Genomic DNA, 27,681 nt, shown 5'->3' with positions numbered 1-27,681 from the left:
CGCTTATATTACGAAAACACGCCACTCAGGAGCAGCTCTCACTCTTTTTTTTTTAATTTTCTCTTCCCCGTTTTAGTGAATGGGAAACTGTCGCACGTTGAAGCTGCACAGATTCAGTATCGGCTACAAGAAACCGAAAACACTGTCAAACTGTGCCGGACTATACTTGGTGCAGGACGATGAGCAAAAGGTGAACAAGGTGAATGCAGAAGCCAACGTTTCGACAAGTGGACTTGTCGAAGACAAGTCCACTTGTCGAAACGTTGGCTCCTGCATTCACCTTGCTCACGTTTTGCTCATCGTCTTGAATTTCCATCTCCCGCATTCCCCGTCTTTATGCTTGGTGCAGTAACACATATGCATACTTCTGTCGAGCTAGTATGGGCGTTTCTGGAATTCAGGAATTACAAATGACCAATCGCGGCGAACCTTGCATATAGTTGCGACTTCAAAAACTGACGACCGAGGTGTTCCCACGCGTCACGCTCGAAATCCGCATGCGGCGCGCGCCTGTGTTGGCAGGCGCTGCAGCGCCTCCTGCTGCCGGATCCTGGAGGGCGAGGCGGGCGTTCCGCCTCGCGTGCATGCGCGGGAGCCGGTACTGGCGTCGTGTCGACGTCCTGTGGGCGCACAGCTCCAGCAGAAAGGCGACGAGGGAGAGAGCCGCCATGATGGCCCACAGGGAGAAGATGGCCGCCATGTCGTCGTAGCGGAGCACCTTGAACGACAGCTCGCCTGCCTGCGAACTGCCGGCCTGCTGCATGGCTTGGCAGCGGTGCCACTCTTGCATGCCGTCGTCTTCCCACTTTAAGTTCAGACCGGACTCCATGATGGCGGTCACTCTGCAGGAGCAGCAAGTGAGGGTGAGAAGAAAGGGAGAAGGCAGGGACGTCAACCGGAAAAGAGTCGGGCGGGCTTCCTCATGCGAGGGTTATAAAGGGTAATAGAAAGGTGAGGCAGAAGGAAAGACGCGGGTAACGTGTGAGCGTGCGTGAACGACGTCGTACAGTCCGAGACGTTCTCACAGGCGAGTCGCCCACAAGAAGCACAAAAACTTTGGAGACGCTTAAAGGGACTGACAGCCAATTTTCATGGTACCCATTACTTTACTGCAATGGAAAGCTTACCGGTCACTGTTGATAATAATGAAGTGCTAACCCGGAAAACGCCTTAGAACATTTTTTATCACAATTTTTCGATCTGCAGTGAGGATTAGTCGTTCACTGGAGGCATGCTGAAAACGGTGATAGGTGAGCGTGATAGCGATTATACGCCGGCGTTAGTGGGAGGTAGACGGCAAGTGTGGGCTGCGCTGTAACAAAGTATGATTTTGCATATCAAGTCGATGTTCCTGCGATTCATCTTTTCCGAATTATTAAATGAGTTCTGCGATAATAGCTACGTGTTTTCGCGGGTTCCTGTCAAACTGCTTTGGTATTTAACAAGTCAAAACTGAACGAATCGGATCGAAAACGAAACGATGCCTTTGCACGTGATATTGAGTTCAGCGTGTTGGCGTAGCCACGCGCGCTTTTTTTTTATTTCGGAAACATAGAATAATGCGCGAGTGTCTAAAAGTACACCAACTGCAATTTTAAGTAATAATCATGTTTACTTAACAACAGTCGACATACGTACAGTAATCTCACAGAATATATCCGAAATACCAAGATTTCTCCGCCAGGTTTCGCTACTTACTCGTTTTTGAGCCTCTAATTCTTTGCAAATTTAAAATTATAATTCTTACCTGAATCGCGAACAGCGTGCCAGAATGCCCACCACTATAAATAATGGTCATTTCTTTTCCATCAACGTCTCGCAACACATTCTGCCCAGTTGTTAGCCCCTTTAAGTTTCGCCTTTAAGGGTACAACCCCCGGTAGCGTTAAAGGGTTCCTGACTGCTTTTCACGCTTCCCGGGAACTGCAGCATTATATACGCTCGCGCTATCACCACGTCCACACCGACCCCTCCTGTACCTTCTGCCACCAGCCCAAAGCCACTCTCGATCACATTCTTTTCCTCTGCCCGGCGGATCCTCCCCCGCGGGGCCTGGAGCACCTTACTACTTGGGAGGCTTGGGAGACCCTACTGCGCTCCGAGGACCCGGCCAAGCAAGCCATCGCCACAGGCCGGGCTGCCAGCGTCATGAGCCTCCGGGACATGAACGTTTGAGTGCAGTGGGGCCGTGCGGGGGCCCAAGGACCTGCGTGTCTGCAACTCCCCTGTGTGCAATAAAGTTATCACCACCACCAGCATATGCAGCCGTAATCTTTACCGGCAAACGCTGCCAGCGAACGCTGTGCGCGAAGGCAAGCTTTGTGGTTCTTTTTTTTCTTTCCCCCGCCCGGCCGGCGCCGCCGCTGCCGCGGATGGTAGAAACGCGCGCCGCTCTGTGATTGGTAGAAACGCGGCGCGCGTAACGCTGCTATTTATAGACTCGTTTCGCTCACGGCCAACTCACGCTCAATACCGCCCATGCCCCGTTCCCTGGGCAATGGGACCTTTAAAGCTGTCGCTTTATATGTGCCTCACTGTCTTGTAGGCCGACGCGATTGATGGGGACGGCTTTCAAGTAGCGCCTTCATGGAGATCGACCGATCGCCGTGTGATCGCAGTGCTTTGGAGGGTGATTGTGATTGAAATCGAGGACAGTGGCAAAATAAAAATGCCGAGACGCTGCGAGGAAGGGGTTGTAAACAAAGTTTTGGACTAGTGTGTCGCAGGCTAAATGCTCATGAGTGAGCGTGAGCTGCGAGCTTGCATGCGCATTCATTTCATGACGCATCTAGGTATAACTCTAAAGCAGGGCCCACTGGACCGCATTTCGTGATGATCCGTTTAATATTTCATTCTTCGTTTCTAATCATCCGCGGCATCGAGGACTTATATTATGCCAATATTCAACATTGTCATAAAGGAGGCGCGGCTTAATCCGAGCCCGACAACGAAAAAAAAAAAGCAGAACGGAAAGTGAAACAGATGGTTAGAAAATACGGCGATTCAAACAAATATTCGAAAGGATAACAATAAGTGAACACTGTTGCCGACGGTCCATAGACTACATTTTGCAGCGCTCCTGGTTTGTAATGGCATCTTCTATCGAGGACTGCGGGAACTGGCAGGTCGAATGCCTGCGACAGCGGGGCGAAAACGCTCAGCCTTTTTTTCTGACATGCTTGCCGCCAGTGTTCGGTCGTCGTGCCTTAGTTGTCAACTGACCCGACAGACGGAGACGTGGGCCTAGATGAAGTGTGCTCACGCTAAATGCTGCAGAAGAGGGGCTCAAACAAAGTTCTTTCTTGGGAGCTCGGCATAACATGAATAACACTTCAGAGGAATGAGTTAAGCGCAAGACGTCTCTGGTGCACTGCATGCTTTTCTCGTTTGTTGTCTCCTTTCTCATTGTTTCACTTTAGACTGCTACCATCCTGTAATTTCTTTACCCTTTCTTTTTTTCAATCTTCAGTTTCCTTTTATTATGTCTGCTTTTTTCTGAAGTGTAGACAGGCGTTGTGCCAATCCCGGTTGAAGTTGCCTGCCTACTCCCTAAATTTCTTTCCTCGCTGTTAACTGCATTTCCAGATCAAATAACATTATTAGTTCCTTCTTTCTAAAATAATTGTACAACTTGATGGGCTTATCTGCCTTAGCGTTGTATACCCGTTTCCTTTCACCTTCACTTTAAAATTTCGTAACATTATCGGCGTTCGAACATCGTAACAGTTATCGAGCGTAGCTCAATTACTGCGACACTCTCGGAGTGTTTAGCTGCAGCGGGTCCAAGTTTATGGAAACGCTATATGGGTGCTTAGTAAGGGCGCAGGCGTTATTAATACTGCATGTCCCTTCAGCGTACGTAAGCCGCATCCATTCTTTAAAAAACTAGATGGGTATATAGCAAAGACGAAGACGCACTTTGCGTGTATCCTGCGCTCGAGCTCCGGAGGCAGACGCTTCGAGTGCGCTACGGTGAAGAATCGAGTGAAGAGCAGCTCCGGCGCAACGTACAGCCTCCCTCCGGTGAGCCGGCACTGCTTGGAAAGCATGTTCATGGTCACGATACGGTCGCTGATGATGACGGCGCGGCCGCTGTAGAGTTGTTCCATGGCAGCGGAAGAATACAACTCGGCGATGGGCACGAACCCGCCGTGTCGGTGCACCTGTCGTGTCAGGGCTTGCATAGATGGTCTTTCGGATGTCTGCGGCGGCAAAAGGAAAGGGACTTTTCGCGTAAATGTGTGCGCCTGTGCACAAGGAAATGACCACGCATTAACGCACACTTGCACCCGAATTACCGCGATGCATGTGAAAACGGTAGCCGTAGACGCTACGGCGCCATTACAGGCAACTAGTGAAGCTGCCGTAAGCGCGTACGTGGACAATTGACATTACGTTATGACAACGCTCGAGTGCGACTGAATTATTTTCATACATAAACGTGTCGGCTGCGACGTGAACCTAATACAGCCGCTCTTCCGTGCGTTCCAGCTATGAAAAAAAGAAAGTTGTGCAAGTTATGAATGATTATAACGCTTTCAATGGGCTGAGCCAAACCACATGTATACGAGAGTTCTCCTCTAGCCCATGTCTTCTTCTATATTTTTGTACACTACACTACAGTGACAGCAATAGGTCGCGTTAAACAGGCTAGAACATATTTTTTTAAATTATGGGGTTTTACGTGCCAAAACCACTTTCTGGTTATGAGGCACGCCGTAGTGGAGGACTCCGGAAATTTCGACCACCTGGGGTTCTTTAACGTGCACCTAAATCTAAGTACACGGGTGTTTTCGCATTTCGCCCCCATCGAAATGCGCCCGCCGTGGCCGGGATTCGATCCCGCGACCTCGTGGGCTAGAATATAATTATACGCTGGTTTGGCATGGCGTAGGCTTTATTATTGTTGCCGCAGTTTTGTCAAGGCAAGAGCAGGCTCAGAGCTCAGCATATTAAGCGGCGATGTATGGTGAGGCAGCGCACAACTTCATATATGAAACAAGCGAGAAGTATTGAGGTCTTAGTTGGTGGAAATAATACGGCACTGTATCATTACTTTATTCTTGCTGTCTGGCTAAGAGCGCTTTACTACTAAACACCAACTCGTTGGAATACGTCTCCAATTGCTAACAGCTCGTTACGCGTAATACACAATAACAAGATGTTGGCATTTCCGAACTACGTTTATAGGCAATACTGTATCAGAATTATCTAACCTTGTTTTACTTTCTCCCCTTCCCCACGTGCAAGGTAGCCAATCGGGTGAGACCTTCGTTAACCTACCTGCCTTTTCTTCCGCTCTCTCTCTCTCACTCTAACCTCGTGACCCCTGTGGGGGTTATGCCTAACGCAGCTACAACTTACTTGAAAAATAAAAGAAACATTGCAAATTCAAGCATTTCAGCCCGGGAGTGGGTATATTTAGGATGATGAGGAAATGTCTACAGGAAGGTGCGATGCCATGAAGAGCTCAAGGAACACCTGCCGTGGTTGCTCAGTGGCTATGTTGTTGGGATGCTGAGTACGAGGTCGCGGGATTGAATCCCAGCCACGGCGGCAGCCTTTCGATGGGGGCGAAATGCGAAAACACCCGTGTACTTAGATTTAGATGCTCGTTAAAGAACGCCAGGTGGTCGAAATTTCCGGAGTCCTCCACTACGGGGTGCCTCATAATCAGACAGTAGTTTTGGCACCTAAAACCCTATAATAACAATAATGAAAAAGAGCTCAAGAAAGCGGCTGCCAGCTGTTTTATGCGATAATAGCAAAGTGCGCGCGATACTGTCTTATAGTCGACACTGTAAAACATGCATAGCCCGACATGACATTAAGGTCGCTACGAGGGGTACCAACTTGCTGGGTGCACCAGGAATCCAAAGCATTGGCGCACGATGTGAGCCATTTATTCTTGCAGTGCTTTGAACAGAGATTGGTTTTGTCGGTTTCCTGCCTGAACAAAGGTACATGTATGGCCCCAATCTCGAGACGCCCTGCTATACGCACATCTGCTTGTCCCTACGCTTTAAAAATAGTCCCTTATTACACTGACAACAGCACAGACGTAATTAACGTCACTCGAAACATTACCATGTTCCGTGCCCCTCTGCGGTTCTCATAAATGTAATACAAGGCCAAGATGAGAATGTCTGCCCTCTAAAGCTTCTGGCGGGGGGGGAGGGGGGAGGGAATCCCAAAAGAAAAGAAAAACCGCAGTAAATGCACCCACGCCAAAACGAAAACGTGCAGTGTACGTACACTTTCTTGCATGCTGCTCCCGTGAGATGCAGGGAAAGTCTAGAAGCTGCACGTGTGTACAACACGTTGTGTGAGTTACGTGCTCGGCTTCAACAATTTCGATATTACAAGACAACAAAAAGAGGCATGCGCTTATGACCTGAGACCCCCGCGAGAGAGACGCTCGTTTCCAATGACTGATAGCCTGAACTGCTGGACGAAAGGCCAGCTAGTGTTTCTTTCTTCTCTTTGTCAGTTAGTCGGACACTCAAGTTTCGTCTCTGCTAATAAAAGTTCTCTATTTATGTTACAAGTGTGTATACTGGTTTTTCGCAGGAGGCCAGGCGCGAACAACGTTAGGCCTCTGAATCTACTAAAAAAAAGTGTATTCGCAGGATGCTTTTTTCTTTAGGACAGACAATATGTCATCAACTGAAGCGCTCGACTGACAAAATCACTGATACAAGCCTGTGAACGACGCACATGCACTTACCCGCACGTAAGTCTCGTAGACTGTGTGTTTCCATATCAAAGGCCTTATCGCTGGCTGGTTGGCGACATCACCCGCAGAACGGAACCGCGTGGGCTCTGTCTTGATGGCCATGCTGGCTTTGAGCTGGCCGGCAAAGCCATTCGTGAGCACCAACACAGTGAGCCACCACAGCGAGTAGAGGAGCCGCCCACCGTGGCTCTTCGTCTGGGCCGTGTGCCCTGCACGCCGCGCGAAAGTTCCAACCGAGCTGCTTTCATGGTGAGCTCATCAGGGTGACCCACTTGGGGATGGCAGATCTTGGAACACGCAGCGTCACGCGCAGACACGCGGGCAGAAAACGTATAGCGTCTTGCTTTTGTTTCGACACCAAATTGACGAGGCGTACCGTTTCCTGCTTTTTCTGCGCTGCAAGGTGGACCCACTAGATGAGCAAGGGAGAACGTCGAGCTTGTCGGCGTATATAGGGGCTTACCGACGAAAAACGAAGCGGATTGTGAACGGTGCCTTGTGCATAGCACGCCAGCAATGAAGGTTCTGCACAAGGTAGCATAAGGAACCGTCCACGCCCTGTTTTGCAGAAAGGAGCCTTGTGCACCTTAGTGTCCGGGTCACGTCATGCGCTGTTCACAAGCGAATGCTTTAAGCCTCATCATCACTGGGAAAATGTATTTCGCCTGGTAGCCCTAACGAAACCCTTATAGGCATATTATAAATTCACTTGTAGCTAGCCTTCATTGCGGCACCATCTTGCGGTTGCGGTAGAGACTTCGAACCTGATGAATACGGCAGCTATCGGTGTAACGAAGCATGCCTCGTTCATGCATATTTGCAAGATATACAGGCAAAACGACGTCTTTTTTTTTTTGGAACTAGATAATTTACCGTCTTCAACAGCAAAGTATGACAAAAAAAGCTAATTGACAGCTTACATGTCTTGAGTATATTCACTGTTGTCTTGGCGCAGTGAAAATTTCGCTTTTCTTTGTTGTTACTTCTCTGGAGATGACTAAATATTAGCAAATCTTGTATATTGCTACCTACCACAAATATACAATTTCATGCGATCAACGCCGACTTCTTACCCTTGAAATCAACACAAAGTTAAAGTCTCTCGCGGCAGTACCACTACCTTAATTTCTAGTCCCCACCAAGTTTGTAGAAATTCCACCATCTTATTTTAATTTTTGATCAGAATTATCTGCTTCAATGGCTTCCCGAATACGAGACAGCAAGTACTATTATTAATGCGCAACAAAACCTTCAGCTCTATGGCGCCAATTTGAGACACGCATATATACAAACCTTCGTAGGTGAAAGAACGGAGTATGTCCCACGCATTCTCGTACATTTCCCAGATGAAGCTGCCTTTAGTCCGCGGCCTCCGCTTTTCAACGAAGGCTAGAGCCGCAGACACGACCGGAATGGTGGCCAGGAGGACTGCCCACACCTGGGCAGGGCATCACAAGACCTTGCCTTGTAAAAATGAACGAGGTGCGTCCGCAGCATGTTAATCAAAGAAGTAAACAAAAAAAAAGACGGCGAAGTGGAGCACATTACAATAGGCGTGACTTTCACTCGCCCTAACTCGCCTGGCCACGTGGACGGCCCTCAGTGCGACTATAGTACGGCCTATAGGAGCATTCCTGCAAGCTGTCCGTTCCGTTTTGCCCTGCACTTCATGAACTGGTTCACTGCGGTTAAGTTTCAGCTCCGTGCTTGTGGGCAACCGGACAGACACTTCTTGCATTGCCATGCATTTCCTATGCCGCAAGTGCAATGAATGATCGGAACTTTTTCTGCCCGCAGGTGAAACGAACGGTTACGTGCAGGTGGCCTCGTGTAAAGCGGGTGAAAAGACAAGTGAGGCGCAGTACCTCCTGGAGCAGTTTAGCAAGTGAAGGTGGATCGAATGGACCATGTATACGGTGCTGTTTCTTGGGCTGATTGGAATTGTATACTGGTATGGGCTTCGCTTTCGAAGACAGGCACACAGTAAGACACACAGATAAACAAATGGGAGCGCTCGTTTGTTTACCTGTGTGCCCTACTGTCTTCGTGTGTGCCTCACTGGCCGTCGTCGAAAGAGCAAACTATACCGGAACCATGTAGTGCACGCTTTGCGCATGTGACCCTGCCTTGAAAAACAACGACGATACGGGTGGGGAAATTTCGAGGGTCGAATGCTTTCCTAATTTACTTTCATTTTGGTCTCTTGATCAGACCCTCCGTCAGTTCGCTAATCAACAATCACTGCTGTAAAATGTTTACCCTAAAATGGCATTCCCTGAGTCACTACTGAATGCGCTGGCAGGCTAGTGCGTTCGTCATAGTATTGCATTGCCTCCCAGCTGGCACGCACAACGGCCGTAGAAACGATGACACAAAACACGTAACAGAAAACACCAATAGTAAAAAGCGGGTCTGTCAATTTCAGCTGTGTGCTGTATACTTCCCAACTATCACGAGGCGCAGAAGCCCCTAAACCCCGAATCGTACTGCGACAAGTTGAGCAGATTTCGCAAAACAAGCACGGACGGAAAAGTTTGCACCACATGTAACAGAAGATTGCTGTCGAAAAGAAAAATTGATCTATACAAAATGAAATGACAGGTAATGCACCAAAAAACAAACAAGGCAGCAGAAATTGATTCAGAGCGAGTGGTCATTTTGCATTTCATTGCATTACATAGTTTACCAAGAGGGTGGGTAACAGAGGATACGAGCACTAAGAAGGTTTATGAGGCTTCGCCAAATCATCGACCAAACACCCGTGAAGTTGCCACACTTTCGTGCTAAACATGATCGTGCCCTGAAAGGCATTGGGCCCTGCAGACATGATTCCGTTACCGCTGCACACGCTGTTCACTTGATCTCTGCTACTCTCTCTCTCTCTCTCTCTCTCTCTCTGAATATGACGCGCATACCCTCCTACCTATCTCCTAATGTTGACTGCATGATAGACCCATCACCCTACGTATGTTTGGGAAGCAGTGGCGTAGCTAGAAATTTCGTTCGTGGGGGGCTCACTTTGCAGCTCGGCCTCCTCCTTATAGAATTAGTCGAGGGATCTATATATATATATATATATATGTCATTCAACAACCTTGTTTACATTTTCGTACATATGCAACGACCAGGGGAAAATCTCAATGACGCTGTCCTTTGTTAAAATGTATTGCGCAGGAGCAGCTGTCACCGCTCGTGTATTGCGAGCACATGTAAAAAAGCAGGAGTTCTGCAAAATATACGAGGGCGAGTCAAATGAAAGTGAGCCAATGCGAATATATGATAAACGGGGTACTTTATTTAAAAGTAGTCACCATGAGTATTTAGATACTTGTCCTACTAATGAGTCGCGTAATTCCCGTCTCATAAAACTCCTTGGATTGCTGCCTCAAAAATCTGTAAATGACTACACCTCATCTTCCGACACGAATCTGGTTCCCTTGAGCAGTTTTTTCAAATTTTACCAAATGTGGAAGACGCAAGGCAACAGGTCTCGGCTGCATGAGGAATGTTGCAACGTTTCCCACTTGAACTTTGCCAGTTTCGTATTAACCACATCAGCGACGTAGGAACGGGCAATGTTGTGAAGCAAGATATTTCCAATGCTCAATTTTCCACGTCGTTTGTTCTTGATTGCGACACGCAGCCGATCCGACCTTTCACAATATCTGAAATGATCTAGAGTCTCTCCAGGTTTAGAAAATTCGATCAATAATGGCCCCTAACGATCTAAAAAGAAGTCAACACTTTTCCGGCAGAAATGACGGCCTATGTTTTCCTTGGGAGGGGTGAATTCAAATGCTTCCACTGTAAGCTTTGCCGTAGTGTTTCAGGCAAGTAGTAGCGGCACCATGAGTCATCCCCGGTCACAAATGCAGACAAAATGTCGTCACCCTCATCTGAGGTTCTTTGACGTGCACTTAACTCTGAGTACACGGGTGTTTTCGCATTTCGCCTCCACCGAAATGCAGCCGCCATGACCGGGATACGATCCCGCGACCTCCGTGCGTAGCAGCCCAACACCATAGCCACTGAGCAACCACGGCCTTTTCAATTGTGTTGGGGATGATTGCACGGTGGCTTTGGCCCGGCCTTGGATAGTCTTTGTAACTTTCATGTCCTTCTTTGAACAATTTGCTACAATGCTTCACAGTGGCCAATGAAACGCAATGTTCAACGCATACGGCAGCCATATGGCGAATAATTTCTTTTTGGGAAACATCTTCATTTGTCAAAAACCTCACGACACCAAGCTGTTCAACTTTTGGAGTGTCCATTATGTCACGTAACCCTGTTCAACCCAGTGTAAGAGAACATTAAAGAACATTTAACCTCACCTCTGCATGTCACTTGTAAATGAGATGCGTATGTGCTACGCGCATGCCTCGAAAATAATGAACCGAACCATTATTGCGCGGGGCGGCTTGTCTCACTTTCATTTGACTCGCCTTCGTACATTAGAAATTCGAAGATACAATGGAATATACAAATGTGAAGACACAGCGTGATACAGGGCAAAAATCGGCAATGGAAACAAAGTTCACTGCGCATATACAGAAAACCTCGCAACAAGATGTTTAAATATGCGTATAAGTCTCCAATAAATCTACGTACCTAAGAAAAAGTCACTAAATATAATGCGTCAAACAAGGCAAACAAACAGGTTGCGCAACCACAGATTCACAGATCACGACACCCCCCCCCCCCCTCCCTCCACTCCCAAAATGTATCGCGTGCGGCAGAAGGCGGCGCGCTTCCTCCTCGCTTTTCTCCCTTGCGCACACAAGCGAACGCGTTGCAATCCGTCGAGTCCCCGCAGTGCTGGCGGCGAGCGACTATGCATTGTTTCTTTTTCTCGTCTGCTAGCCAGAAAGCGTCCAAGACTCTGCCAGGTGAAATTGCAGTCGGCCAGAGAAAAACGTACTTCATTAAAACTTCTTTCTGGGTGAGTTGGTGCATACTTGGCATAAAAATTGTAACAGCGCAAACACATGCAACCACTAAGTAGCAAAGACGAGACACAAGCGCTGTGACACAAGCGCTTGTGTCTACTTTGCTACTTTGTGGTTGCATGTGTTTGCGCTGTTACAATTTTTATGTCAAGAGAAAAACGAACGCGCATCCAAGTTCGCCGCGCGGTTGTCGATGCAGCACGAGAAAAACGCATGCGCTCTGGCTGGATCGGCAGCCCGCGGGTTGCGAGAACAAAAAAAAGAAAAAAAAAAGATGAGAAAGAGGCCTAATGTATCCTCGCGAATAAAAGTTTAGGTAGAAAAATCAATAAGAACTTAGTTACGATGGTGGCTTTAATGTATTGACATGGATGCTTTGGCGCAGGTGAAAAAAAATTCATATTCTTTTCTGTGACCTGATGGCACAAATGAACCACCACAACGCTTTGTCTCATCGGACCTCGCTGCGTGCTTTGTCAACTTGTATCCCGATGTACGACTTTAGAAAGGTCGATGCACCTTTGGCGTCAAATGTTTACAACAGCATTAAACCCACAAAGTACCGGAATCGAACATCTAAAGCATGACTTTGGAAATGTCAATGCAGCTTTCGCATCAAAATGTTATTGGAACTTTATACCCACAAAGTTTCAGAATTGAAATCCAAGCGCTCCGTAGATTCCGCGGCCTCCACGAGATGCCGAGACGAGCCCGCTCGCCATCAAAACGCCCTTGAAATTTTGTGCTCGGTGGGGCTCCTTGCGTTACGATATGTGACTCCCCATGCATCGGCGTTTCTGCGAAATCCAGCCCGATTTCGCAATGTTCGCGCTAAAATGTCTTTTCGAGCGTGAATTCAGGACGTTCTAGACAAAATCGAGCATGATTTCCGGCGCCGAGAGTTGTTTTTGTCGGCGGCGCATGACAGCACGAAAAAATTTCGCGGGGGGGGGGGGCTCAAGCCCCATAAGCCCCCCCCCCCCCCCTGGCTACGCCCCTGTTGGGAAGTCTGTCACAGTGTTCGCTGGTACTTTTTTGTTCACACATTTAACCGAACACGCTCTCGGCCCGTATATTACTGATTCAAGTAACATGAACAGCTTTGTCGCAAAAGAAAAAAAAAAGAATGAAACCAGAGCATGAGGACATGAACAAAAGGAACTCACAAAAGTCCAAGCAAGGGTTTATTCCGCACATGTGGAAGTTGAGAGACGTGCTAAGCTGCATTTGTTGAGCTATATGTTGGCTCCATTTCCGGCTTTCAGTGAAAGAACAGCCAGCGCATCAAGCGGACCTGCTCTGTTGCATTGAAATTAGTACGTGCACTCTCGCTATAAAAAAATTTTATCGCCCTTAACGACAAATATTTCAGCGACACGTTTGCGCTTTGCTTCAAGAATATATAGGTTGATCCCGATTCTATTTTCTCCTTATTAATTACTTCCAATCCTGTGTACAATTGACACCGTTGGGCACCAGTCACTGCGGCTCGGGACAGTTTAAGCAATGCAGTTCGAGGATAACAGTTCAACGACCGCAAATATGTGCGCAATACCCATGGAGCTAGCTGGAATTTTAATAACGGTCGCGCTTAGTACGGTTAGACATCGTCGTCCTCATATTGTTTCCGATGGCGCCATTGCTTCCGCGCTCAGTCGTGTATGCCTACATACCTCCTATAAAAACGTACTTCACAAGGTTTTACAGGCTTGGGAGCTGCTCAAAAAAACGCTTATAGACGCGGTAACTTGCGGCCTGCCCCGTGCGGACGCCGAACGAGGCTGCGGTTTCGATTTGTCGCTTTCGTCGAAAGACGCTCAATTAGCGATTACCCGAGCAACCGAGTGCATCGAAAGTGTGCTTACTAACTGCACCACAAAATAAAGGCATCTGCGTAGCACCGTCATAGAGCTCTTTTGTGACTTGCCTCCCAGTCGAATACAAACAAGTAGCTGAATGCGTTCACAGCGGGCTCTCCCGCGACGGCGATGAGACCGCAGTGGCTCGAGAACAGGACGGGTGCGTACGTGGCCACCTCGGTGCGGTCGTAGCGGACAAGCACGGGGGCGGCGGCCAGGTCCGCGGCCTGCGACGTGTGCAAGTGATAAAAGCCTAAGGCGCCACGAAGACGAGGGCAGATGTGAAACCGCATTTCGGTAACGCGATCGAGTTAAAGATCAAAGGCTGCTACCTCGGCCCGTTAAGTACGTTTCTTTGTCTGCACTCTTGCGAAGCCAATTGAAACTGCGCTGAGCCTCCAGAGCACGTTTGCCGATAGTCGTTACACATCACGCCGATTCACGTGCTGCAATTCGGAATGTTCTGTGTTTCTGGAAAGCGTGACAAACATTTCCTAACGCCTTCGCATTAGGGTGAGCAATTTCTTCTGGCAAGCCGATATTCGCGGCGGCTTGTGTTAGAAAGGCGGTGTTACCTGAGCGAGGAAAGTGATAAGTGGTATCTAGTGATTCATTCACAGTCGAAACTACCATGACAACATCCGAGAACTAGTGCAGTGCAGTTCACAACACCAACGCAACCAAAATTCGCGTATTCTGCCACTACGTACGAAATTGTCGTAGGCTATCAAAAAGACTTCAAAAGAAGCTGGAAACCGCGATAAAAGAGCGATGGAACGAAAACTGATACACTAAATGTTATTAGCGAGGACGACAGCAGCATGGATTAGAGAGCAAATTCAGACAAGTGACCTTCTAGGTGAGATTAAAAGAAAGAAGTATAATTCAGCAGGTAATGAAATGACGTGGTGGCCTACGAGTATGAGCAACAGAGTGGCTGCTAAGGATTGAGTAGCCTAGTTGATGCCGTTAGAAAATCAGACGTAATGATCATATTAGGAAGTTTGCAGGGACAGGATGGAGTCAGCTGACTCCTCCTGATCGCTATGTTAGTAAATATGGGGGTGGTGTTCGCACACAGTCAAACTATATTAATGTATTTTTTAGAGGACCAAGAAAAGAACGTATACGCTGGGAAAACGAAACATCCGACAACGCATGAGATCGCACTAATTTGGACACCTATTTTTTATACAAAAGCTTACTTGAAGCTGAATACGAAGGCAACAGACTGTTAAAAACCAGTTGACAAAAGATCATGATCGCTGCTTAGTGGTTAGATTGAACATTAACCAGCTTTGTGGAGAGGTTTCAGTCGCTATCTTTAGCTTCAAGTTAGCGCTCGTGTTGTTTTGTTTACTTTTCGGTCACGTGTAGAGCACTGTTTTATTCTTGACTGTACACTGCAAGCTTGTCTAAAAAGTGGTGGCGGTAGTGGTGCTGCAGCAGACGGGGTGGGCCTGGCGCTCTTGGCCGGCAGCTCGCCAAAAGCCAATGTATTCGTAAGCCTTGCGCGCCCACTTACCCCACTCTGAAGAAGTCCGATGATGCCTGTGTAAGAACCATTGGGCAGGCGCACTCCAAACGACAGTCGGTGGTCGTACACGACGTCGTAGCTGCAGCTCAAAAGAATGACGGCGTTAAAACAGAGATACCACACGCGTTACAGAAGCAAGTGCAGAACACCATGCAGAATCCAGTGCTTGGACAAGGATCTAACGGCCACAATAAGCCGTTTACCATGAGTAACAGCTGTTACACACCAAATGTGCTCCGCGTTTCTTGCAGAACGAGTGCAGAAACCCATGTTTAAATTTAAAAAAAGGGTCGCAATAATCATGATTCAAATGATAAAGGCGCAGAAAGATGAGAAGGTGTTCTTGTGGTCAACAGATTTGGGCAGTACACTGTGCGCTAAGCAATGCTTTGAAAGGGGCAATCTGCCGGGAAGGAAATACGAAAAGAACAAAGCTTGTCGTTTAGGGATACACATATACTGGTAACTTGTTCACAACAAGGGTGTGGGCCCCAACGTAAACTTATTGCCTGCCTATTATTATTATTAATATTAATATTATTATTATTATTATTATTGCTTGTATATTTTTAAATGAATATAAATGAAAGAGATGTAGTCACCTTATAGTTGTGACGGCTACTCCTTTTCACATAGAAACAATATAAACATTATGTGGCAAGAAAATGAATACAAACCACGTCATAAGGCCAGAGATCCGCAGCACACAGTCCTATACACCCATGGACATATACATATCAAAGGCAAATGCAAGTCGCCCCTCAACGAGTTTTAAATAAAGTCACAAACACTCACGAGCGGCCATGACGCAGACTTCGATGTGCATATAAACAGATAAGGAATTACACAGAGTAAAAATAATGCAAGCACAGAATACAAAAAAGTATAACACGTAATATACAAGCGCTAATAATTACTAACAATAGAAGTAAGTTATAGTTAAGTATGCCTGTGTCTTCGTAAAAACGTTCAATGCGTTCAATGCTTTTCGCTGTGATATATATGCGATGCCGATGGGCCCAGCAATTTTGCGAGTGAGAAAGGTCGGTGAGGATCAACGGAGTGTAGCTCTTGTTCTAGTTGCCGAGGAGTAGATGGCGAACATCCTCATCGTCGTGGCCACAGGAGAAAGTCGGAAAAGAAGCCCGTTCTAAGTGATATAGGAAATGTTTGGTGTATGCTGCCCCAAGGCGCAGTCGATGAATTAGCATCTTGGTAATTTTATAAAGAAGATTACGCTCAAGCAGTTCTCAGAGCAGCAGGGCTCCGGCTTCACCAAGTGATCTTGCAGCGATTTTTGGTGACTCTTGGCCTGAATTTTACATCACTAGATCTGTGAAGTCACCAGGATTCCGTGGAGACCTAGTTCTCAGGTGGGACACTTCTGTTCCCGGTGTTACGAACGTTTTTGTGCCACGACCACGCCGTCGCCGTGCTAAGCCTAAGCACGCGCCGGCTGCGCGCCGAGAACGGAGGTTCAAGTTATCGGTGAAGACATCACTCCAGAAGAACTGACCGCCGAAATGGGCTGGCGCACCGCCCGTTCCCGCCGTCCCGACGGCAAACGTGGCCAAAACTTATCTCACGACGACCCTCCACAGTCGCAAGACTCCCGCTCTTGCTATAAAACCAGGAAGAACGTTAAATCTCAAGTCCTCAAGGCCGGACGTATGCCCCAATTAATCAAGAACGAAATTAAGATCATCGTCAAACTTAAAGAGGTACTAAATATCGCCAAAGGCGGCAGCCTCACAGTGACTGCAGCCATTTTTCAAGCAACACAACTTAGCCCGCAAGAAATCCACGACGACACAATCTGTCCGGAAAACATCGTCGTGATCAGCACTGCCCGACTGCACAATGCTGACAGGTACGTGCGCATGAAATCTATCCACGTCAATGGTGTCACCCACGAAGTCAACGCATACGAGGCAGCCCAGGAGTACACTACCAAAGAAGTTATCTGAGGTATTCCCCTCAGCGACAGCGCCCAGACAATCGACGCTAACATCATAAATGCCCGCAAGCCGCTAGCCCTGGCCGCCAAGCCCATCGGTTCCACCCCGACCGTCTTCAGCGCCTTCGATGGAGGTGTGCCTTACCTTGTCCGATACGGTGAAACACTGATCCCCCGCTCCTTGTACCGCAAGCAACTCGACATATGCTACCCCTGTGGCCGTCTCGAGCACCACACGGATGTTTGTCCATTCCCTAACAACAAGATCTGCAGGGGCTGCGGCGCCCGCAATCCCGACCAAGACCATCGGTGCACCCCATGTGCACGCTATGCGGTGGACCCCACTCCACAGTGGACAAAGGGTGCACAGCCAAATGCAAAACGCCATACGTCATTAGGAAGCGCCTCTGGGAACAACCTACGGCACAGAAATCAACCCCTCAACTAGGTGACTTCCCGCCCATGGACACCAAACACCACTCCCGCGCCCGACCCGGATCATGTCGTTCCAGGTCGAGATCCGGGTCAACCCCAAGAAGCTGACAGCTTTCAGAAAAGGTGAGCTTCGCAGAGGCTATGACACGCCTCTCGCGAGAGGGTCCGGTCAGGCCTCCCCCTACACCTAAACAAAACACTGGCAATGCGGTCATTGATCAACTTAAGAAAGAAAATGCAGTTATACGCGACTTAATTCAAAAACTCACACGGAAGTTCGGAGCCTAAAGCAACGCAAAACACAATCCACACACAAAGGCCCAGAACCCCCTAGCATCACACCTTCAAAGGAACTCCCGACACCAGCCCAAAACAAGCGAGCCCTCTAAAGAGGAGCTACGGGACCAGTGCGCTCAGAAGTCAGAGACATGCTCGTGTCGCTACAGAGCACCGTCGAAACTCTCCACAGCGCTCTGCTCGCCGTAGTGCAAAGAGTTACCGCTATGTAAAACAACATCCAGAGTCTTTTCACCACATCCACCTCCGTCACCCCGTCTATAACCGCTATATAAAACAACATCCAGAGTATTTTCACCACATCTGCCTCCGTCACCCCGTCTATAATCGTGGATACGAGCGGAATCGCTCACGACACTCCCACCTCGCCACCAATGGTCTCTTAGATCCCTCATCATGGCACACACTAACACCGATACATAAATATGGCAGTGGAACTGTCGAGGCTACCTCCGGAAACAGCCCGTTCTTCGTCAACACCTTCGCACATCCTCACGTCCGCCGGATGTACTCATACTCCAGGAAACGCACGACACTCCAATCACAATTTCTAAATATCAACCCTTCATCGCTACCAACGCGCCCCACGGAGTCTCCGCGTTCGTCCGCAACAGAATCCCCGCAATCGAACACGACCTCCCCGACCGTGACACCGAACACCTTTTCATTGAACTTTTCATCACAAAAAGCGTACGGACGGCATCTTCATCCTCAATATTTATGACGCCCCGCCCCTACGCCACAGTCGCTTTTTAACGCTCTTTAAGAAGGCCCTGAACGCCTCTGGCAGCAGCCCCCTCGTCATCGGCGGCGACTTCAACCTTCTGCACACAGGATGGGGCTACAATTAAACACTGCTCCGCTGCGGGCCGTAACCTTTGGCAAGACTCCCACGATCTCGGCTTCACTCTCATCACCGACCCGACTTTCCCCACGCGCCTCGGCACCTCCACTGCGCGAGAAACGACGCCTGACCTCACGTTCATCAAAAATGTAGTGAACGCTCAATGGCGCAATACTCAATACGATCTCGGCAGCGGTCATTCGATCATTGAAATTGCACTCCTACACCTCACAGCTCTATCGACGAAAGCGCGTCCTTAATCAACAGCGATGGGCGGAGCTTTGTAATTCTCTAGACGGGCAACTCCACCACTCCCGCTCGCGGAAAACCCTTAAACATCTTTTAGACAGTACCAGCACCCGTTCACAACAACAGGATTGTCTCACCAAACTCCTATATTCACAGAAACCAAGGCGCAATACCTTATGCTGTCACCAATAACTTATGCCAAAGTACATCTCCTCCGAGCCCGTAATGCCTCACGGACAGTACGCGGGGTCCCTGAATCCTGCCCTCGATGAGGACTTCAGCGTGGCCGAGCGACACGCTGCTCTGCCCAAATTGAACAGCCCTTCAGCCCCAGGCCCGAACGGCGTCACCAACAAAACTCTCAGAAACCTAGACGACCCCTCGGTGGAACAGCTCACCGAGTACATTAACGACTGCTGGCGCCAAGGGTCCATTCCCCTATTATGAAAACGGCCAAAGTAATTCTTATTACAAAAACTGGCAAGCCATCTAGCCTTGCCAATCTCCACCCCATCTCGTTAACCTCATGTGTCCGTGGGTTATGGAGCACACATTCCTTACCCACATAAACCACTCTGCAAGACGTCATCGATGCCGTCGAAAATTATCTCCAAGGCACGGGACTTCGATGTTCCCCCGACAAGTCAGAGTTCCTCCTATACCGCCCCAATGATCCGTGGACGCCCACCACTAGGATCTACGCACAAACGTCACTACGAGGAAATCCAGTTCCACATGAGGGATGGTTGAATCATACCCGTGATCTCTAGCATCCGGGACCTCGGCATGACCATCGAAGCCAACCGCGCCAACTCAACGGCTATATCCAAGATCCTCTGACAGACATCGCGTCTGGTGAAACGGGTGACCAACCGGCGATAGGGCATAAAGGAAGAAAGCCTCATCCGCCTTGTTCATTTGTTTGTCATCTGTCACATCACGTACGTCGTCGCCTTCCATATTTGGTACAAAGCAGAAAAGACTAAATTGAACATCATTATACGCGGTGCCTACAAGCTAGCCTTAGGAATGCCAAACAATGCGAGCACGGAACTTCTACTCCAATTAGGACTCCATAACACCTTCGACAAATTAATCGAAGCACAGCGTCGGTCTCATCTGGAGCGTCTCACCCGCACAGAATCGGGCCAGCGCATTCAAACTAAACTCGGCATCACCTACCACCGTCAACATGGAGACGAATACCCAATTCCACGCGACATACAGACTTGGCTTCATGTTGACCCTATCTCAAAAAGCATGCACCCGGCCGGACTACAATAAAGAACGTCGGTAGGCAAGAGCTGCCTCCCTCATTAGAGCCTATGGCGACACCACGGGCGTCACGTTCGTCGACGCAGCTGAATATCAAGAAGGGCACCGCTTCGCGGCGGCTACCACAGTAGGTGGCTCGCTCAAACATGCCGCCAGCATCGGAACCCAAAACGCCGAGACGGCCGATGATGTGGCCATCGCCCTGGCCACACTCGATCCGGACTGCCACACCATCGTGAGCGATTCCCGCACAGCAATCATCAATTACACCAAAGGTCGTATTTCACAACAAGCACTACGCATCCTACACCAAGCCCCTCACTCACCCGAAAACCAAATCACTCTCGTCTGGTTCCCAGCCCACGCCGGCGACGTACATCCGCACGTCACCAATCTCAACGAGGTCGCTCACTCCGTAGCACGAGGCCTTGTCAACCGTGCCGGAGACAACGCAGGTGCACCCGCACCTCACCTACTACAAAGGCATTACGAAATCATTCTATCTCGAAAGAAGAACGTTCCCCATCCCTCATCACAAGCTAAACGGAGCACAGACAACCACCCTTCGCCTGTTACAGACAAACACGTACCCCTCACTAACACGTTACCACAGGATCTACCCAGACATCTACCCTAGTAACACTCGCAATATCTGTAAGACTTAGGCAGCATCGCTTCCCTACATGCTATGGGAATGTAAACTCCAATATCCAACAATTAATACTGTGACCCTCTCGTCGAGATGGCACGCCGCCCTGCGCAGCTCCCACCTCGACGACCAACTCTGGGCTACCCAGCAAGCCTGCGAGGCGGCGAAGAGGCAAGACGTCGACGTCCCCTCATGGGAGGCCTAGGCCCAGCCAACTAAACTGCTGGTTTCAATAAAAGTTTGTTCCTTCTCCTCTACATCCAGCTGGCATTTGACTTGAGGGTCCACTTCGTAAGGAATTGATTCCTTCGTATTTTCAGTAAACCAGGCTGACATACACGGATCCTTCTTTAATACTCCTAATATGCGTTGCATGTCCTTTAGTGGATGAGTAGAACTTCTGCATCTTTATGGGCCAATTTCGTCAACGAGTCCGTTAATACGTTGCCTGCTATACCAACATATCCCGGCACCCACTGTAATATCCCTTCAAGTTTTCTTTCAATAGCCTGAGTTAAACTGTTCAGTATAATATTTATTTTATTGATGGGTGCGGTTGAATGTCATCAATAGTTTCAAGACATGCTAAAGCCGCTAAGGAATCCGTACAAATTGCCCACTTTTTTGGTGCCTCATATGTTTTGATAAAATAGGTGGCTTGCAGAACTGCCACTAATTCCGCTATTGTTGGTGACGACGTGCGTCCTAGCCATCAAGCGTACTCTATCTGTAAGGATGGTACAACATAAGCTGCAGTTGCACTTTCTTTGATTACAGAACCGTCCGTGTTGATGTGTGTATATTCCTGGTAATTGTCAAATAGATAGTGTATTAATAGCTTGTATTATTTGTCTGGCTTTTAAAGCTGGACTTCGCTTAATTATGATTAACCTGTTTCTGCTACGCGGTGTCAAGCTCATTTGCAAACCCAGGAGTAACTCATTACCGTCACGCGCGTTCAAGTATAGAACCGATATGCATTTACAAAGCTCAGAAATATGTAGCCTGAAGGCCTGAGGTCGGCGTATTAGCATCGCCTTGTAAGACAGAGAGTAATAGCATCACTACAGCTTTACAGTCATCACAATACGTGCAGCTGGTACCAACCAGACTGCACTGATTTATTATCACTGGCCGAGCAGGAGTTCTGTTCCCTTTCCATGGAAACAGCTGCAGCAGGTCGCTAATGCTGCTGTGACAATTTGCTGCGTATTTTCCATGCCAGTAACTGGGGCTCAATAGTACGTACGAAACCAAGCTAATGTAATTCACTTGCTGCACCCAGTTCTCCACAATCGGGCAAGCTCACCTGAAAGGAACGAAGTCTGCCAGCGCATCCACGACGAGGCCAAAGACGCCATCGATGTAAAGCTTTCCGTCCCTGTAACCTGCCTGCGAATACGGTGGAGCCTGCAAACACGGATAGGAAAGCGACATGACATTGTCGCGGCTTATTCGTCGTGCTAGTTTCTATATTTCATTTCGATTTGGAAAATCACATATGCGAGAGCCCGCAAATTGAATTAAGCAAGGTTCACGAAAGGGAAGGTTGTCATTCACCCGACTGTATAGCACTTAAGCTACAAAGGAAGGCTGTGCGGGTTTCTAAGAAAGAAAGCTTAGCAGTTCAAGAAATGTTTGTCCTCATCCGGAGACGGAATCCGCCCTACTAACGCCTTTCCATGGAGGTCACTATAATCAGGGCTAACCTAACCATCTGCTAGCTTTCTGGTTGTTGGTACCGGGTTCGATCTTCGTACGAGGGCGAGCTTGTCTATGCTAACCGCCATAAAGCGCGAGGTGCGGCAGGTATAGCGTATACGTGTGGTCTGTGCTTAAGTGTCGCTTGGTTCGAATCCACTTGAGCGTACAATACTAAACTGAAATTAGCGTGGCACGACGGTTACGATATCCATAAGCAGTGTAACGAAATCTTCATTTCTGCGTGGGCGGATGCGGCAAGGCGTGAGCAGGAGAACGTCGGCTTGGTATATGGAGGTCGTAATTCTTACCGAAATTACTACGACAACTAAAATTGCACGAAATTACAAGTAAAATTACACACTAAGTTTCAACTATTATACGCAGTAACAGCAGGAAGAATCGCACTGATTCAAAGACTCTTCTTGATTGATATGAACTATCAACCAATGGCCGCGCTCTATGGGAATCTGCCCGCTGACGTCAAGGGGCCACCGCCGCCAGCCCCGAAACGGGTGAAGAAATAGCCTCTTTGAAAAGGGAGTGTATGAGCGAAAAGGGGAAATGGAGCTCCCCTTGTGAACCCCACGGACTGCGCACCAGTGCAAAATTTGGCTGAAACGTTAACGGCAGCATACGCTATTCACGGAGTTCTTTTTTTTTTCCACCTAGCTCGAGGGGTGGTTCCTGGTCCCTTTAAAGCGCTGCGAGCCTTCTAGCTTTCCATATTGGCCGGCGATTTTTCAGGCAGCACACTTAATTTGCGAGGCCTTGCTTTACAGCGATAGCAATCACACGGACGCTCAAGGCGGTTTCGCGCCGTCGTGCTGTCACTGCATCGACGGCGCATGCGTGGTCCGAGAGGAGAGAGTTAGATAGCTAGAGGCCAGTGTTCCGGCTTCCGCTTCCTAGCACGAGTGCTGTGCGCACAGACATTAAGCGTTCTCGCTGAGCAGCTGTGCGCTTGCCCTACCGTTGTGCGGATACAATGGTCTCAACAGTAAGGACAGTAAACGTCAAGCTGCGTCTATCTAATTACTTCGTTCGGCACTGACAAGCACCGACGGTTCTCAGTCGGTCTCATTTCGTGCACCTTGAGGTGCGGTGTCTGTAACGCCTCACGACTCGCCTCATCGCCCTAGCGCTATGAGACATCTGTAGTATCTACCGGAACACTGTTTATGCTGGAAGCGGTTGAAGAGGCCACCGAAAAGGTGGAGGCGGACGAAACGCAAGAGGTAGTAGACCGGAAAATGGTCGGATTATGGCGGAAAAAGAGGCAGCTAGAGCAAAAATTGAAAGAGAATAGAAGCAATAGAAACATTAGGAGGGCATTAGCGCACCTGAACGGAGAGATTGAAGAATACGCACTCGAACTCACGAAACGAAATTGGAATAGCATATGCGAACAGATGGATCACAACATTGGTAAATCAAATACATGGCAACTATTGAGGCACCTACTAGATCCCCAAAACAGCAAATCAGAGACGCGTAGCAACATGCAGAAACTAGTGTATAAATACGAAGGTAGTAATGGGCAATTGTTCGCTGAAGTTAAGGATAGATATCTTAAATGTGGTCCGCAACAAACGCTGCCGGACTACAAAGGCGAAGAGAACCCCCTCTTGGACAGCCCCGTCACGGTAGGAGAAGTCAGGGCCGAGTTGAATCGACTCAGAACGAAAACAGCTGCAGGACCGGACAGAATCAGCAATCGGGTGTTGAGGAACCTAGACGACAAGTCAATAGTAAACCTAACGAATTTTATGCAAGAGTGTTGGGAGAAAGGTAAAATCCCCAAAGAATGGAAGGAGGCTAAATTAGTCCTAATTCCAAAACCGGGGAAAAAGCTCAGTCTCGAAAACCTCAGACCAATATCCCTCACGTCATGCGTCGGGAAACTAATGGAACATGTGATACAATCTAGAATCAGCAGATACTTGGAAGACCAAGACATATACCCTGACACAATGATAGGCTTCAGAGCACACCTATCTGCGTGCGATGTCATGCTACAGCTTAAAGAGCAAATTATCGACCACAAAACGAAGGACACGAAAGCCATCGTTGGCTTAGACGTGGCCAAAGCATTTGACAACGTAGACCACAGGGCAATCTTAGAACAATTGAATAGCCTAAACGTAGGGAGACGTACCTACGAGTATATAAAGGACTTTCTGACTGACAGAACAGTAACGGTCAGTCTAGGGGGTAACGAGGAGAAAGGGATAGTGCTCAGTAATAAGGGGACACCGCAGGGCTCTGTGCTCTCACCCACTCTCTTTAACATAGTAATGATTGGACTCCCGCACAAACTTAAGGACTTACAGGGGCTAGAACATACGATCTATGCGGACGACATCACCCTATGGATAAATAGAGGCAGTGACGCCCACATAGAAGAAACGCTGCAAAAGGCCATCAATATAATTGAAGAGCACTTAGAAAAAGCCGGACTTAAATGTTCAGCTACGAAGTCGGAGGCTCTCTTCATCAGTCCACAGAAAATGCGAAGGAAAATCCCTAACCACGGGATAAAACTCACTGTTAATGGGGACGCGATTCCAAACGTAAAAGCTATACGTGTGCTAGGCATGCACATTCAGGACAATGAAAGAAATACGGAAACGATTAGAAAGCTTGAAATGAGCGTAAGCCAAACATGCCGACTCCTCCGAAGAATAGCCAACAAGAAGGCAGGCATGAGGGAGGCTAACCTATTAAGGATAATACAGTCCTTCGCGATCAGCAAGATCACATACGCAACACCGTACCTTAAACTAACAAGGGCCGAGAAAAACAAAATAGAAATCCTCATTAGGAAAGGAGTTAAAACAGCCCTAAACCTGCCACCATGCACATCTACGCAGAGGATACTAAACATGGGCATTTCAAACACCCTAGAAGAGTTGATCGAAGCCACACTAGTCTCCCAGCAACAGAGACTAATGCGAAGCAGAGGTGGTCTGAGAATTCTAGCGAAACTAGGATACAAAACTAACAACAAAGTAAGAAACACGGGAGCCATCCCGTCACAAATCAGAGACAGGATACGCATACCACCACTCCCGAAGAATATGCATCCCAGTCACCACCAGGACAGGAGGAAAGACAGGGTTAAAGCGTTACAAAAATCACTAGATAAACAGCAAGGGGTGTTCTACACGGATGCAGCAGAATATGAAAGCAGACCAGGTTTTGTCTCAGTGACGACACAGGCTAACGGTGAGAACTCAAAGAGCTGCAGTACCCCGCAAAACAGTGTGGAGGTTGCTGAGGAGGTGGCCATAGCCCTAGCTTTGACTCAAAAAGGGGTGAAAATCATAGTGTCAGATTCCAAAACAGCTATCAGGAATTATACCGCAGGGAGAATCTCCAAGGAGGCGCTCAACATATTGGAGAAAGGACCAATTCCAGAAGAATTAGTGAACGTTGTATGGACTCCTGCCCACGAAGGCTTGCCCGGCAATGAGAAAGCGCATGCATTGGCCCGAGAGCTTATTTACCGGTCCACCAATGCAGCCTCTACAGCCAGGGAGCCCCTACAAAAAGAGGAAGGTATAAACACTTACAGCGAAATTCTCGATTATTATAGAATGGGAAGGAAAACACTGCCAGAGGCGCATAAGAACCTAAGTAAGCAAGAAGAGATAACATGGAGGCAACTCCAAGCGGGGGTGATCTGCAACCCCTACATTCTGAAGAGATGGCACGATAGCATTGAAGTCATGAGTTGCAAACACTGCGGGGCAAAGGCGGACATGATCCACATACTATGGACATGTCCTAGATACAATAAACCAGATAGGGATAGACAATCCTGGGAGACTTTAATGACCAGCTCGAAGGAAGATGACCAAAGAGAAGTCATCCGCATGGCCCTGGACACCGCTGAGCTCCAAGGAGCATCGGCCAGCTGAAAGGGGAGGAGTAAGCCGAAGAGACAGGAAGACTCTTGCCTCCTCGGGGCTCTTTTTGCGGGTGCAAATAAACGTTATTTCTCTCTCTCTCTCTCTCGCGTGCTGCTTCGCGCCAACTGTGTTTTTAGAATACCGTCCGAAGAGTTCGAGAGCACCCCTTAACGTTGCTATCGCGCACGATGATTCGCCTTCGTGCAAACCACAAACAATATATATATATATATATATATATATATATATATATATATATATATATATATATATATATATATATATATATATATATCGCCAGTGACAAATACCCCAGTTGTGCTCCTTAAGCCGGATTACTCAAACAGGCGAAGAATATACTAGGACGGGGGAAAGGGGCTGAATCATTCGCTCATCAACAGTATTTGAATTCTTCCCTTGTTAACTGATCACGTTAATACAGATATTGCAATTTACAAACTGGTATGGTGAGTTCGTCAGGCTTACTCACTTGGTTTAAACTCTGAGGCTGGCGCGAAAAATTAGGTATGCGTTTCCGAATTGCGTGGCTAAATGCATTGATTCTACATTTAACCTTGCTTTGCACTGCTTAAGAAGTAATGCCATTCAAAAGAAATTGTAAACTGGAGAGCTGTGCATTTTACCACAAGTTTCGCCACACTAACCTGAAAACTGGCGCTAGTTTTAGAGTTATGAACAAATGGACTTTGTGAACTCACTGGATTCGAGGGATCAGTTGCAACATACGTTGCTTACAAGGATCAGCTAGCGATGTGGTTTTTTATTCTTCAAACAAGCAGTCTCCGCTGGCTCGATCACGTTCGCGTGACCGACAGGTCAGTCAGAAAGGAAGGCACGCCACCAGTTAAAAAAATAGGTTATTCAGCAATTATTGCTAACGAACTAAATGTTTACTTTGATTTCTGACGCGACAATTGACCGCCTACTCGTGTGGAATTTGCTATCCCGCTATCTGCTACGAATATTTCTTTAAAGTTACGTCGAGATATGAAAATTACGCCGTTATATACACAGCCTAAAGTACTTCATTTCTTAGGTGCTATAGTTCCATTTATGTGGCAGGTGAAGGCAAAGTATGCGTACCGATAGAAACATCGGGCCAAACTCACCGGTGAGAAGGTGACCAGCAGGTGAGATGCGTTCGAGGACATACTGGAGACGACTTCAGTTGCGTTTTGCCGCAGTGATATGCGCTGTCACGTTTATATAGGCGCATGTCTTGCACTGCACGGAGCTGATTTTGCTTTAATAATGACAC

The 27,681-nt window shown here is 48.1% G+C and overlaps 1 protein-coding gene across 1 annotated transcript; it reads right to left on the bottom strand.

Annotated features, from left to right (window-relative positions):
• Positions 1–249: 249 nt before the first annotated feature.
• Positions 250–27,574, bottom strand: LOC129386388 (uncharacterized). Its single transcript, XM_055074248.1, has 7 exons — positions 27,533–27,574; positions 22,097–22,197; positions 15,070–15,160; positions 8,030–8,174; positions 6,728–6,945; positions 3,919–4,202; positions 250–842 (listed from the first exon to the last, which is right to left on the bottom strand). The coding sequence occupies exons 1-7, from the start codon at positions 27,572–27,574 to the stop codon at positions 449–451; spliced, it is 1,275 nt and encodes a 424-aa protein (XP_054930223.1). The 3' UTR covers positions 250–448.
• Positions 27,575–27,681: the final 107 nt, after the last annotated feature.

The sequence above is a fragment of the Dermacentor andersoni genome, chromosome 4 (assembly GCF_023375885.2).
Source record: "Dermacentor andersoni chromosome 4, qqDerAnde1_hic_scaffold, whole genome shotgun sequence".
Taxonomy (NCBI): domain Eukaryota; kingdom Metazoa; phylum Arthropoda; class Arachnida; order Ixodida; family Ixodidae; genus Dermacentor; species Dermacentor andersoni.
Note: the sequence above shows the minus strand (reverse complement) of the source record. Positions and strands in the feature narration are given on the sequence as shown.